Genomic DNA, 12,573 nt, shown 5'->3' with positions numbered 1-12,573 from the left:
TCTAGCCATCCCGAGCGAGCAATAAAGATCACGGTTCAGGGGGGAAAGAAACCATTTTTTAAAAGGGTTTTGTCTTGGGCCGAGGAACTCGTATTCAATACGTCTCAAATATTACATTTAAAGCTATGTGTTTAACTGTATGGGTGTGTTTGCCAACAGGGCAGAATCTCACGGAAAATGAGCGAAAACCCACTCTTGGCCTCTCTGTGGCAACGAAGTTCTTCACCAAAGATCACCGTCATACCCATCCGCGGGAAAGCTCCCTCTACATGCCGCCGAAGAAAGCGTCGCCTCTGAGGGCACTCCCGCCACGCCGCGCGAGGGGTATCGCTAGGCCTCCTGGGAATTGTAGTTTAAGCCATTGAAGACGGCCTAGTCGGGCCAGTAAAAAGCGAGCCCAAAAAACTACAACTCCCGGAGTGCTCCGGGGCGGCGAGCGGCCGCAGCAGTGACGACTGTGGCGGAGAAGGCCCGGAGGGGCTCTGCGTTCTGGAGTGGCGCTGCTTGAGCCGGTAGCTGAGTGAGGGCAACTGGTGTCGTAATTGAGGAGAGCTGCGAGTGTGTTCGGCATATCCCGGTCGGGATCCCAGCCACGATGAGTGCTGCCCGGGAGTCTCACCCACACGGGGTGAAGCGTTCAGCCTCCCCCGACGACGATGTAAATAACAATGGATGAGGGTTGAGGCCTGCTAAAGGCTGGGGTAGGCCGGGAAGGGTGGATGGACTAGGAAGCGCCCGAGGTGACTGGAGGGGGGCGGGGGGGGGGCGCAAGTGAGGGGATGTCTCCTTTTTCTTAGTAAAATCTGAGGGTTTGAAGAGTCCCGGAGCTGAGAGATCCAAAGACCAGCGTGGGGTGGGGGGACGGCAGGAGGTGTTGTTGAGGAAGGAAACCCTGAGAAGGCTCGGAAAGGAAAGGAGCTTTTTCGTTTCCAGATAAATTCAGATGTCTCTGCGTTTGGGGGGGGGGGTGGGCGGACGGCTGCTGAAGTTCCTTTCCTAGGCGTTTCAGGATAGATATGTCATACCCGTTTTAGGTTTAAAATGCTCCTCTGACAATGGCGAAATAGCCAATCACATTTGTACAGATTTTCCGGCCTGAATAATTTTTTTCTTTTTGCAGTATACTGGTAATTGCTACCCTTATCTGCACCAGTCATAATAAACAGAGACCAGTATTGAGCCGAAGATTGTGATAGACAATTTGGTAATGGAATAATGGCGAGGCTAGAGGCATTGAGACCCAGAAATCCCATTTTGGTGTCAGATACCTTTCCTCTCATGCCTTGAGCTTATAAGTTTAGATACTAACCTGTCCCTTATAACCTGCTAAATACTGACTGCAGTGCCAGATTCTGGGAATTGGAAGATTAATAAATATGGTGCTTATGTTGTATTTGTCTTAGCTTTAGCATAGTGTGATGGAAACTTGTACACTTAAAACTAGGTCCTCCTATAATGAAATGCTTGGGAACATCGATGGGGAAATTAGAACATGAGGAAGTCATCTTTGAGATAGGTTAAAGCTGGTCTCATTTAACTTATTAATACACTGTCAGCTTCAGGATTACAATTTTTAGTGCAGTTTGGTGTCTTTCCTGCGTCCTTTGTGAGCCGTAAAAGGTTCCCTGGATTGTATTAATGAGAGACTACCAAGAGCCACCCTTTGATTGGAAAATGAGGTGAGGACCAGAATAGTAAGAGCATTTAAATAAATTTTAACCCTGTGAGGAAGATTAGTAATCAATATAAAATTGGGGGAATTATTAGTCCTACTAAATCTACTGAGATTTATTCCTGCCCACTGCCCTCCCTGCTCTGGAATTTAGATCTTACATTGTTAATACAATCTTCCTGCATTTGTTAGGAATTTGTCTAGGTTTTTAGTGATCTAGACTTTAAAATAGATCTAAAAGAGCTGTTACATTATTTTTCTCCTGGTACTAACTGGATTGCTGGGATGTCATATGCCTGCTTTGATAGACTCAGAAATAAAACAACTTTTAGCTGTATTGAAAAATCTAGTTGACATTAGAAATTTAATAGAAGGCTTTTGATGAAATCAATTTAAAGTAGATGAGTGCTGATAGATATCCAATCCTATAAGTATTGCCTCTAAAGGTGAGTATAGTTATATTTCAAGATTGGAACCTGGCACTTTGCCTATACTCTCATAAAAATGATTGTGTTGTTACGTTATGGTTTATAAAGTAACTTGGCCCTTAGCAGTGGTTTTCATAAGTCAGTTTCCTTTGTATATGTTTATTATTTTTATTACTAATTGGATTTTTTAATCTCATCTATATTTTCAAAATACACCTGGAAATTCTAGAAAATCAACTAACAGTAATGTATTACTGTCCACTGCATGTAACAGATTTGAGTTTTTGATTCAATGACTTCACATATAATTGAGGGCAACCAAACACTTTTTTTTTTTTAAATACATTTATTTTTTTATTATGTATACAGTATTCTGTCTGTGTGTATGCCTGCAGGCCAGAAGAGGGCACCAGACCTCATTACAGATGGTTGTGAGCCACCATGTGGTTGCTGGGAATTGAACTCAGAACCTTTGGAAGAGCAGGCAATGCTCTTAACCTCTGAGCCATCTCTCCAGCCCCCAACCAAACACTTTTAAAAGATACTGGAAGTTGATATCACAGAATACAATGCTAGGGAAGGATGGCATAGAAGTAAGCTCAGGTAAATAGTCAGTGGGATACGTATATGAAGAGCAAATGTGATTGCAGTCTACAGTAAGCGTAATGAAGAGTTTATTGGGGTGTCATTTGGTTTGCTTGAAAGCTGTTTTTTCAGAGTGGGAGGTAAAGAATCACAAGTAGTTGTCAGGCAGTGTGTTTCGGAATATAGGGTTTATGAAATGTGCTTGCTGTTCTTGGAAAGGAAGAACAAAAAAAAGCTTTAGAAACAATTGAGATTAGAGATTATAGAAGGAAGATAGGATAAGTTAGGTAAAAACCTTGTCAAGATGTTTGCTGCTATGTGCTTGTGGATATATGTGTGCAAGCTTTAACCCTATGGCTTGAAGAATACTAGCTAATTTGGTCCCATGCAGTATGCTGGGAAATAGGCAGAAGTTGTTGTGGCCAGGGCCCGGGATCAGCTCAGTTGGCGCCTTGGTGTCCTTTATTATCTGTCTGTTGGTTCGCTTTTTGAACTGCTCTGAGAAACTCTAAAGGGAATGGAAGTGGAAGTTAAAGAACATTGCAGGTTGAGTACCCCTAAGGCGAGGGACAGTCTGATTCGAGTTTCAGAATTTGTTGATTTGGGAATATTTCCATATTCATAAGCTATCATAAGGATAAAGCCTGAGTATAGATAGTTGATTTACCTGTTTCATGCACACATACACATAGTAGTTTGAGTGCACCTACCCTGACTGTGAGTTACCTTGTGAGGCCAGATGAATACTTTGTCCCATGTTGGCATTCAGAAGAACTTTAGAGTCAGAGATTTTTAGATTAGATTCTTAGCATGTATGCTCTTAGTGTTTTATTGAGACTGTTTTTTGTTGGTGGTGATTTGGTTTTTGGTTCTCGGAATTAAACCCAGGATTCAAACCTTCTAAGCAAGTGCTCTGCCACTGAGCTATGCCCCCAACCCTTGGGGTTTTGACTAAAGGCTACAATAGCTGAGGCTGGTATGAAGTTTTCTGTGTAGCACCAAGATAATTAGACTTAAGACAGTGCTGCCTTCATCTCTCATGATTATAGGCATCCACCACCATAAAATAGACTTCTGAAAAGTCTTGGTAAATAAGGAATTAAAACTAAATTAAATGTCAGTATTGGCTCACAGAGCAAGTGATTTAGTGAGAATAAGAATTGGGGCAGTTTTGGTACTTTATTATCAAATTGAGCTAGAAATATTTAAGACTAATTGACCTATAAAAAGACCTGTGTGTCATAAAAAGGAATAGAGATTTATAAGTTAGGCAGCCAAAATTATGAGAACATATAATCCCCTCCACCAAATATAATTTAGAACAAGTGGGTCTGGTATGATGCAAAAGCTTTAACTCTCATATGCTGAGGAGGAGTTTTCGTTATTTTAAAAAGCCTATATTTTTATTTTAAATAAAAATTTATTTAGAATTTCAAAAATTCTTTATGTGTGTAATTTTCAGAGAAATACAGTGGGAATATTAATGACTACTAGGAACTTTAATATAAATTTAACAATAACAAATCCAAACTTTTACTCTGTAGGTTTCTGATTTTATCAGTTATAAACCTAGAGAGTTAGTATCTTGTTTATACCATTGGCACCATGTATGAACAAGAACATACAGTTAAAGATTGCTTAGCTGCTTCTAATAACTTTCAGCTTTATCATTACCCCCATACTTGCATTTTCATAGTCAAAATGTAATACTTGGATTTTTTGAAAACTGAGTACTTACCATTTTGTGTTGGAGGTTTTCACCTTTGCTCCATAATTGTAAAACATTTTCATTTTCTTATTATAAATTTAGTTAGAATGATCAATCCAATGAATGTCTTCATTTCTATATCATCTTTTTCTTTTAGTCACCTTTGTATGCACACCTGCCTTCAGCCTTTGCCCATTACAAATCAAGTAAATGTTGCACACATACAATAAAAGATGAAGTAAAAGTCAAGCATCCTTTTAGAAAAATGAGATGGCCCCAGCTCTTCTTGAAAAATGAAACTCTTACTGCAAAACGGAGCCCTTCCTGTTGAGTGGCTTTCAGGATGAGGGTACCATATTCTCTTATTCTTGTTTTTGTCTCACATTGATTCGTTGGTTGGAAAAGTACTTTATAATACAAAGAATCAGTCTGAGTTATTTGCACGTAACTTCATTATTTTTAGCCCATAATTCCATACTACATGCTATTTTGCATTGTTTTTACTGTTTATTTTACTGTTTATTAATTTTTTGTATGGGGGTGCATTTTGCCTGAATATGTGTCTGTACCACATGTGTGCCTGGTGCCCATCCAGGCCAGAGGAGGACATGTGGATTTACTGAAACAGGAGTTAACAGACAGTTGTGAACTGCCACGTGAGTGCTGGGAATTAAACTTAGATTCCCATAAGAGTATCCATAGTTCTTAACCACTGAGTCAACTCTCCAGCCCTCTTCTCTTAAAGTCTTGATTCTGATATGCCTTCGGTCAGTTTTTTTGGGGGGGCGGGGGTGGAAAATTAATTCTGCACAACAGATCCATGATAACTTGACATTTTGACACAATATATTGCCAAAAGTTTTTCACGGTTTCCTTTTAGTCATTTAGTATGGCTAAAGTGATTGGTAGAGTATAATGAAATCTTCTGTTTGTTTCAAAATGTATAAAAAATATAGTTAATAGGAGTCTATAGTACTTAAACTGACAAAACAATCCAGTGAACCTGTTGTTATTTGAAAGATGCAATGTTTTGGGTTTTTTGTTTTGTTTTGTTTTTTGTCTTTTTGTCTGCTTTTTATTTTTTCGAGAAGGGTTTCTCTGTGCAGCCCTGGCTGTCCTAGTGCTCACTCTATAGACCAGGCTGGCCTTGAACTCAGATACCTGCCTGCTTTTGTCTCCCAAGTGCTGGGAGTATTTTAGTCTTTTTAAAAGTAAATTTTCTTCTTGTTTTTTGGAGGGTCTGTAAGAAAGAATGAAAATTATAACTTTTTTTTTTTTTTTTCGAGACAGGGTTTCTCTATAGCTTTGGTGCCTGTCCCGGAACTAGCTCTTGTAGACCAGGCTGGTCTCGAACTCCCAGTGATCCGCCTGCCTCTGCCTCCCAAGTGCTGGGGTTAAAGGTGTGCACCACCACCGCCCGGCTAAATTATAACATTTTGGTTCTAATAAATAATTGCGATTTCTCCTCCCTCCCCCCAGAAAAAAACTGAAAGATTATGACATGCTGTCTCCTAAATATCAGCAAAGTAGTTTTTTTATTATATTCTATTTGTGTGCATGTACATGCACACTCAGCATCATTCCGTGCCATACATGTGAAGGTCAAAGGACAACTTGTGGGAGGCAGTTTCCTCCCTCCACCTTGTGAATCCCATTGAACAAGCCTAGGTTGTCAGGCGTAGCTGCACACACCTTTTCCCATCGCGACATCTCACTGGCCCAAACCCAGAATTTTTAAAGCTCTGGTTACCAATCCTGGCAGCCTTCTGGTACTAGGTGCTCTAGTCCCCTTCAGGGCTTGATCTAGGGCAGTGGGTATCAAAGGGCATCACAATGGGTGTTACAGATTTGCATCCTGGAGCCCAGGACCCAAAGACTTTGAAACAGGAGTGTGTGCACAGTAATATATGAGCACGCCATTTAATCCTGGCCTCTGCAGGCTCTAATGACAGAGCTGTGGTAGTAACAAAAGTAAAGGGCTCTGCCATGAGGGGAGAGAAGGGAACCTAGCTGAATTCCCATGTGACATATTGGTTAACTTCCTGAGAACCACGAGTCCCAGTTAGTTAAAACTGACAGAAAAGTTGGAGTCACAGACGGACTTTAAATATTTTAATATTTGTAAATGCAAAAACAAAATACAAGATAATCTTTTGCAGCTTGGATCTAGCAATTGGGAAGCAGCGGACTTGGGCAATGAAGAGAGAAAACAAAAGTTCTTGAGACTTATGGGTGCAGGAAAGGTAAGCATTATATGTTTGTGTTTTTATCTTTTTAAAAATAATGCTGTGTTTGTTTGGGTTAAGTGAGGAGGAAGGGGCACTTCAGGTTACGTTTTCTTCTTGGTTTATTTTTGGCTTTAGGAAATAAACCTAGCCTAACCAAACACTTTGAGTTTTTACTATTTCTGAACCAGTTCTGGACTTTTCTGCATCTTTAGCTGTGTGGTTAGAGACTGTGTGGAGAAAATTGGATTTGTGTAGACTCAACTAATTGCCTGATACCTGATGGTTTTCATAGAGGGCATTTGTTGTGTTTGTTTGTTTGTTTGTTTTGGTTTTTCAAGATAGTTTGTGTGTGTGACAGCCCTGACTATCCTAGAACTCACATTGTGGACTAGGCTGGTCTCAGAACTCAACCTGCCTCTGCCTCTGCCTCTGCCTCCTGAGAACTGGGATTAAATACGTGTGTCACCACCACCCAGACATAGAAGACATTTCTAAACATGTTATATTGTAGAAACCTCTACCCATAAAGTAACAGCCAAGGGAATATCCCTTATCAGAGGCCTAATTTTGGAAATGTTCTATGTATTTCGTAGTACATCCCAGTTTTATTGAAGGTGTGGTCACAGGTGCTAAGAAAGGACTCTCTGAAAAACCTTTCTTTTCCTAGCCGTCTTGTTTTACAAACTACATTGGAAAGCATTAGGAGAGCATTTTCTTCTTTTCAGCCCTCAAGGTCAAACCCCACCCTTTGTTTTTGTTGCACAGGGGAGCCCTGGTGCATTCCACTGCCTATCACATGCTAGTACCACTCTGGGTTCTGGGTGTCACATGGTTGTGTGCTGAAGAAACTGAAACCAATACAGAATCCTGACTGTGAGAGAGCTTATAGTGGTGGCCGTTTCCTCTGACTTTGCTGTGCAGTAAAGCTTCTCAGAAATTACTAAATTTGCAGGCTGTGTTCCCCAGATCCCAGCAGATGCTTCCGAGTGGAGAGGGATTGAGGAAGTCAAACCCTCACAGAGCCTTCAGGGCACATTTGTGTAGTGAATCCATAATTCTTGGTATGATTTTCAGATTTTCATAGTATACATTCTCTCTTGACTTCTCTATATAAAATTTGTTGAAAGGTATATAAAGTAATAATTTCGGGTACATGTTCAACTACTAGAATGAAAACTTTGAAAGTACTAAAAAAATCCTAACTGAATCTGTAAAATTTGGTGACCAGTAGATGGGTTCTCTAGGGAAATGGCGCTCACACATAGGGTGTGTCCTTAGGTGGAGACCCAGGCAGGCACACAGGTGTCTGCACGCGTGCTTTCAGCAGTGCTCTGGAGTCTCGTGCACTCTTCCCTGTCATGGGTCCTATGAAGAGTGGACTGAACTAACAAAATGAAACTAGTTATGTAGTTATTTTGAATCAAATTATCTTTGTTTTGTATTAAATTGTTTTAAGGTCTGTTTTTGACAGGTTGAAGTTGAGTTTATTTTTATTTGATTAACTAGTTAATTGTAATATATTGTAAAGAATAATGGTCATTTCCATTTTCCATTACTTGGTACATTATAAGTCTATTATTTTGCTTTGAATCTACATAAATAATTCGCTTTCTTTTTAAGATATTCTTGAGACCTCACAAATAGATGATATAAAGGTTTTAATGAAAATCAGTATACCTAGGCATGATGATGGCATACACTTTTAATCCCAGCACTCAGGAGGCAGACAGAGTTACGGGCCAGCCTGGTGTACAGAACAGAGCAAGTTCCAAGACAGTACACAGAGAAACAGGTGGGAGTGGCAGGGCACTCAGCAGCAAAGAGCATGGTTGGGCTGGCTTAATTTCCTTGTTATCTATCTCATTTAAAATTCTAGTCTGGGCTGGGCATGGTGGTGGTGCTTGTCTTTAACCCTAGCACTTGGGAGGCAGAAACAAGAAGATCTCTGGTCTACATAGTGAGACCTTGTCTCAAAAATCTCAAAAAAAGAAAAATAAAATCCAACCTGCTCTAGCCTTTGAGTTTTCTGTTCCCTTAGTCCCTATTTTATTTTGATGATATTACCTTCTAGCAGGAAATGATTTACTTACTGACTATGTTTGTGTACATCTTTTTAATTCTTCCCCTGGCTAGGGTGTAATTCCATAAAGATGGGGATCTTGATTTATGTCTTGATCTTCATAATGTTCCAGAAGCCTGAGATAGTTTCCACTACATAGTAGTGGACATCCAATAATTACATTGAATGAGCAATTTCAATTTTAGTACATTTTTTTTACCTTCTTACAGAAAGAACACACTGGTCGTCTTGTTATAGGAGATCACAAATCAACATCTCACTTCCGAACAGGTAAGAAAGTAAAACATTAAAAAAGAGGAGCTAAGTCTGTATTGTTTTATGCTTTTCTATGCATAGTTCTGTTAATTAAGGCACTCTAAGGGAGACTGGAAATACATCCTTTTGGTGTAAACAATTCCCAGGCATGTACAAGGCCCTGACTTCCCTGCACCAGAAAAGAAAAATGGGGGGAACTTTTTTTTTAAATAAAAACTGCAAATAAATTTGATTTTAAATCAGTCTGTTGGAAATGAAACCATTAGTCTCGGTTGCTATTAATTAACAGCATAATCTAAATTAAATCTAACAATTTTAACTGAATTGTTTAACTTTATACTGATACTATCTTATGTATTATATTTCAGAAATCAGTTGACCTCTCATTTTTCTGACATTAGTTATTTCAGAATAATTTGCATTGTTCTATAAGGCAGAACATTAGCTTTGCAAAGTGGAAAATAATTTTAGCATTTATCACTTCCTCTTTTAGAATTGAAGATTGTAGCAAAATGAAATGACAATATGTATGAAGGTGCCATAACAAAATTCAACACATGGCATGCTTGCTGAATAATAAATAACGAAAACATTGAGAGAGCTATATAGAAAAAATGACCCAAAGCACAAATATTTGTGATTGGAACCTAAAATTGCTTTCACGTTTATATACTAAAGCACTGTACCCAAAGTCTTGAGTGTACACTGTCAGGGACCATGAATTTTAAGTGGGGTTCACTAGGCTGTTGGTGTTCTGTGTCATAGTATGAAGTGAGTACAAACACAGAAGTGTTGCATTAACAGATAACTTGGGTTTTTAGTTTGTTTCTGTTGGCTGATACACGAAGACAAGCATAAAGAACCATTGCCAGGCCACTTTGAGATGACCTTGAACTCTGAGTAGAATACTCGCATTTTCATTCTCTCGGCTCAAAAACAGATGCTCTGGTTTGTCAGAGGTTTTTAGGTGACTTGGAGAGAACCTTCAGAGTTACGGCCGTTAGAGACTTAATTTAGAAGGTTGGCTCCTAAAAGTCACCGAAAATATGTCTGTCAGCTACTGTGTTTGTTAGGTGGCCACAGAACACTGAAGTTAGTCACAGTTAGAGAACTCAGGCCTGAATAGAATAGCATCTGTGTTGTGGGTCTTTTTGTGTAATCAAATGTTTTTGTTAATTTGACTGAAACATAACCAAAGTACAATGGACACGCAGGGGAAGAAGACAAGAAAATTAATGAAGAACTGGAGTCTCAGTACCAGCAGAGCATGGACAGTAAACTCTCAGGCCGGTACCGACGGCACTGTGGACTTGGCTTCAGCGAGGTAGTAACTGCGTTTCCGTTGACTGGGGCATAATCAGTTTCACTTTGATATTGGGGTTGCCAGAACAGCCAAGAGTGCTATTAGAGGAAGAAAACAAGCGGTAGACAAACAGACAAGGAAGCGCCTGTCAAATACCTACAATACTTTTATAGCACACCTGTCACTCATAATCAGAGTGATGTTCTTAAGGATTTAAAACGAGTGTTCTAATGTTCGCTTACTGGAAATCCTGCTTAACCTCTAGGCACGACTTTAATGGGTATGAATAAATGCTTATAAGATAAAATAAAATATTTCATGTAAGTTAAAAATCCTGGCTTAGGGGGGCTGGAGAGATGGCTCAGAGGTTAAGAGCACTGACTGCTCTTCCAGAGGTCCTGAGTTCAATTCCCAGCAACCACATGGTGGCTCACAGCCATCTATAATGAGATCTGGTGCCCTCTTCTGGCGTGCAGCCATACATGTAAAGAATGTTGTATACATAATAAATAAATCTTTTAAAAAAAAAATACTGGCTTAGGTTTCTTAGCTGTTTCCTGAGTGATCTCTGTAATACATGTGATGTGTAATGACTGGTACGGTGTTAATTTACTAGTAGAAGCTGTATCGGGAAGAGAAAATACAGTCCTTTTTGAGCTAGTGCCCCTGAGAAGCTTTTCTTAAAGTCAGATGTGACTGTCCCCAGTCTCTCCTTGACAGCCAGGGATTTTAAGTTGTAAAATAGTAACTTAATACTATCAAGTGGGCTAGTCTTTTGTTTAATTTGTTTGTTTGAAACAGAATCTCACTATGTAGCCCCTACTGGACTTGAACTCAGAGACCCACCTACCTCTCCTAAGTGCTGGGATTAAAGGTGTGCACCACTATGCCCAGCTAAGTGGGCTGTTTTTAAGACAGATGAAAATAGGGTTGGTCCCAGTTTCCAAGGTTCTACATTGGCCAGTGGTGCTTATTTTTCCTTAACAGGCCTTTGTTTGGTGTTGTAGGTAGAAGATCATGATGGGGAAGGTGATGTGGCTGGAGATGACGATGACGACGACTCACCTGATGCTGAGAGTCCAGATGACTCGGACAGTGATTCTGAGTCTGAGAAGGAGGAGTCTGCAGAAGAACTCCACGCTGCTGAGCATCCTGATGATGCAGAAGACCCGAAGAGCAAAAAAGATGCGAAGAGCAATTATAAGATGATGTTTGTCAAGTCCAGCGGCTCATAACTATTAAACATTTAGTCTTTGTATTAAAAGTAAGCCTTATTGTTATAATGCACAGTGGAGGACTGCTTATAGAGCACAGACCTTTGTATTATAATTTTTAAAAAGGCCCTTTTAAATAACTACAAAGAGTGTTTGCTTTCAAATGCCATGGGTTACACTTTTCCAGGCATGACTATAACCATTTTTGTAAAGAGTCAGAGTTGTATAAAATGAGAAATAAATACTGTACTCAGCTTCCTTCCGTATTAGCATCGTCAACCCTCTCACCACCTTCTCACCCCTGCAGGTGCATTATGGGGGACACTTACTTTGTTTGTGGTGGCTCTTTCATCTTTGTGTTTGAGGTTTGTTCCTATTTTTCTCTTTTGTAATTCATGTGATACTGTGACGTGTTCATGAGAAGTGTTCCCTTGATTACTCTTTGTTAAAGTAGACCTGTCCATCATGGATATTCTTGCCGCCGGCCACACTACCACGCTGCAGTCCATTGTTGACAGGCCTTGCTTGTTAAGTCTCCACTCTCAGACCAGAGCAGCACAGGAGCCAGCACAGGACACTGGTGGGTGGAGGTGCAGCCGTCATATCATTCAGAAGGTGACAAACCCAAAATGTCTTTATATGATTTGATTTCAGTGTGTGGTAAAGTTTTGATAAAGTCTGGCCAGTTTTTACAGAAGAAATTATTTCTCTGCTCCTTTAGTCCTGTGTATTTAGAAATATGTAAAACTGGATTTTTTTTTTTAAGGTACTGTGTGACCAAAGTTCATTTTTTTTTTCTCCTAAGGTCTAAATAAAGAGAAAGCAGTTTCCCATATTTGGTTGTGATACCTTTATCCTCATTGTCTGTGAATGGGGAACAGGCTTATTGAGTAAGAACTGGAAGCATGTTCGTCTACACTCTTTTCTAGACTGGTGGCTGAAAGGAAGCGTTACCAGGTATTTGTGCTGCTGTTGCATAAGACAGGATTCACCTACCTGTTCTCTACATGAGCTGTACAGTGGATAACACGTGCATTATGGGTTAGTGGATGGAGCTTTAAATAACTGTCAAAATTTTGACAGGCTTACAGATGAGAATC

The 12,573-nt window shown here is 39.9% G+C and overlaps 1 protein-coding gene across 1 annotated transcript; it reads left to right on the top strand.

The window, feature by feature from the left end:
* The first annotated feature begins 435 nt into the window (after positions 1–435).
* On the top strand, positions 436–12,308 carry C8H11orf58 (chromosome 8 C11orf58 homolog). The gene is made up of 5 exons (XM_057779004.1): positions 436–658; positions 6,553–6,636; positions 8,911–8,971; positions 10,171–10,280; positions 11,267–12,308. Exons 1-5 carry the CDS (start codon positions 596–598, stop codon positions 11,492–11,494), a joined length of 546 nt encoding a protein of 181 aa, XP_057634987.1. The 5' UTR covers positions 436–595; the 3' UTR covers positions 11,495–12,308.
* The last annotated feature ends 265 nt before the right edge of the window (positions 12,309–12,573 follow it).

Source organism: Chionomys nivalis, chromosome 8, assembly GCF_950005125.1.
Source record: "Chionomys nivalis chromosome 8, mChiNiv1.1, whole genome shotgun sequence".
Classification (NCBI taxonomy): domain Eukaryota; kingdom Metazoa; phylum Chordata; class Mammalia; order Rodentia; family Cricetidae; genus Chionomys; species Chionomys nivalis.
The sequence above is the reverse complement of the archived record's forward strand: the minus strand, read 5'-3'. Positions and strand labels throughout refer to the sequence as shown.

Excerpts from the sequence above, each read along its gene's own strand:
- C8H11orf58 (XM_057779004.1), top strand. The coding sequence starts at position 596 with ATGAGTGCTGCCCGGGAGTCTCACCCACACGGGGTGAAGCGTTCAGCC. Across the intron at positions 6,637-8,910 it reads GACTTATGGGTGCAGGAAAG|AAAGAACACACTGGTCGTCT; the intron begins GTAAGCATTATA and ends ACCTTCTTACAG. Across the intron at positions 8,972-10,170 it reads AACATCTCACTTCCGAACAG|GGGAAGAAGACAAGAAAATT; the intron begins GTAAGAAAGTAA and ends ATGGACACGCAG.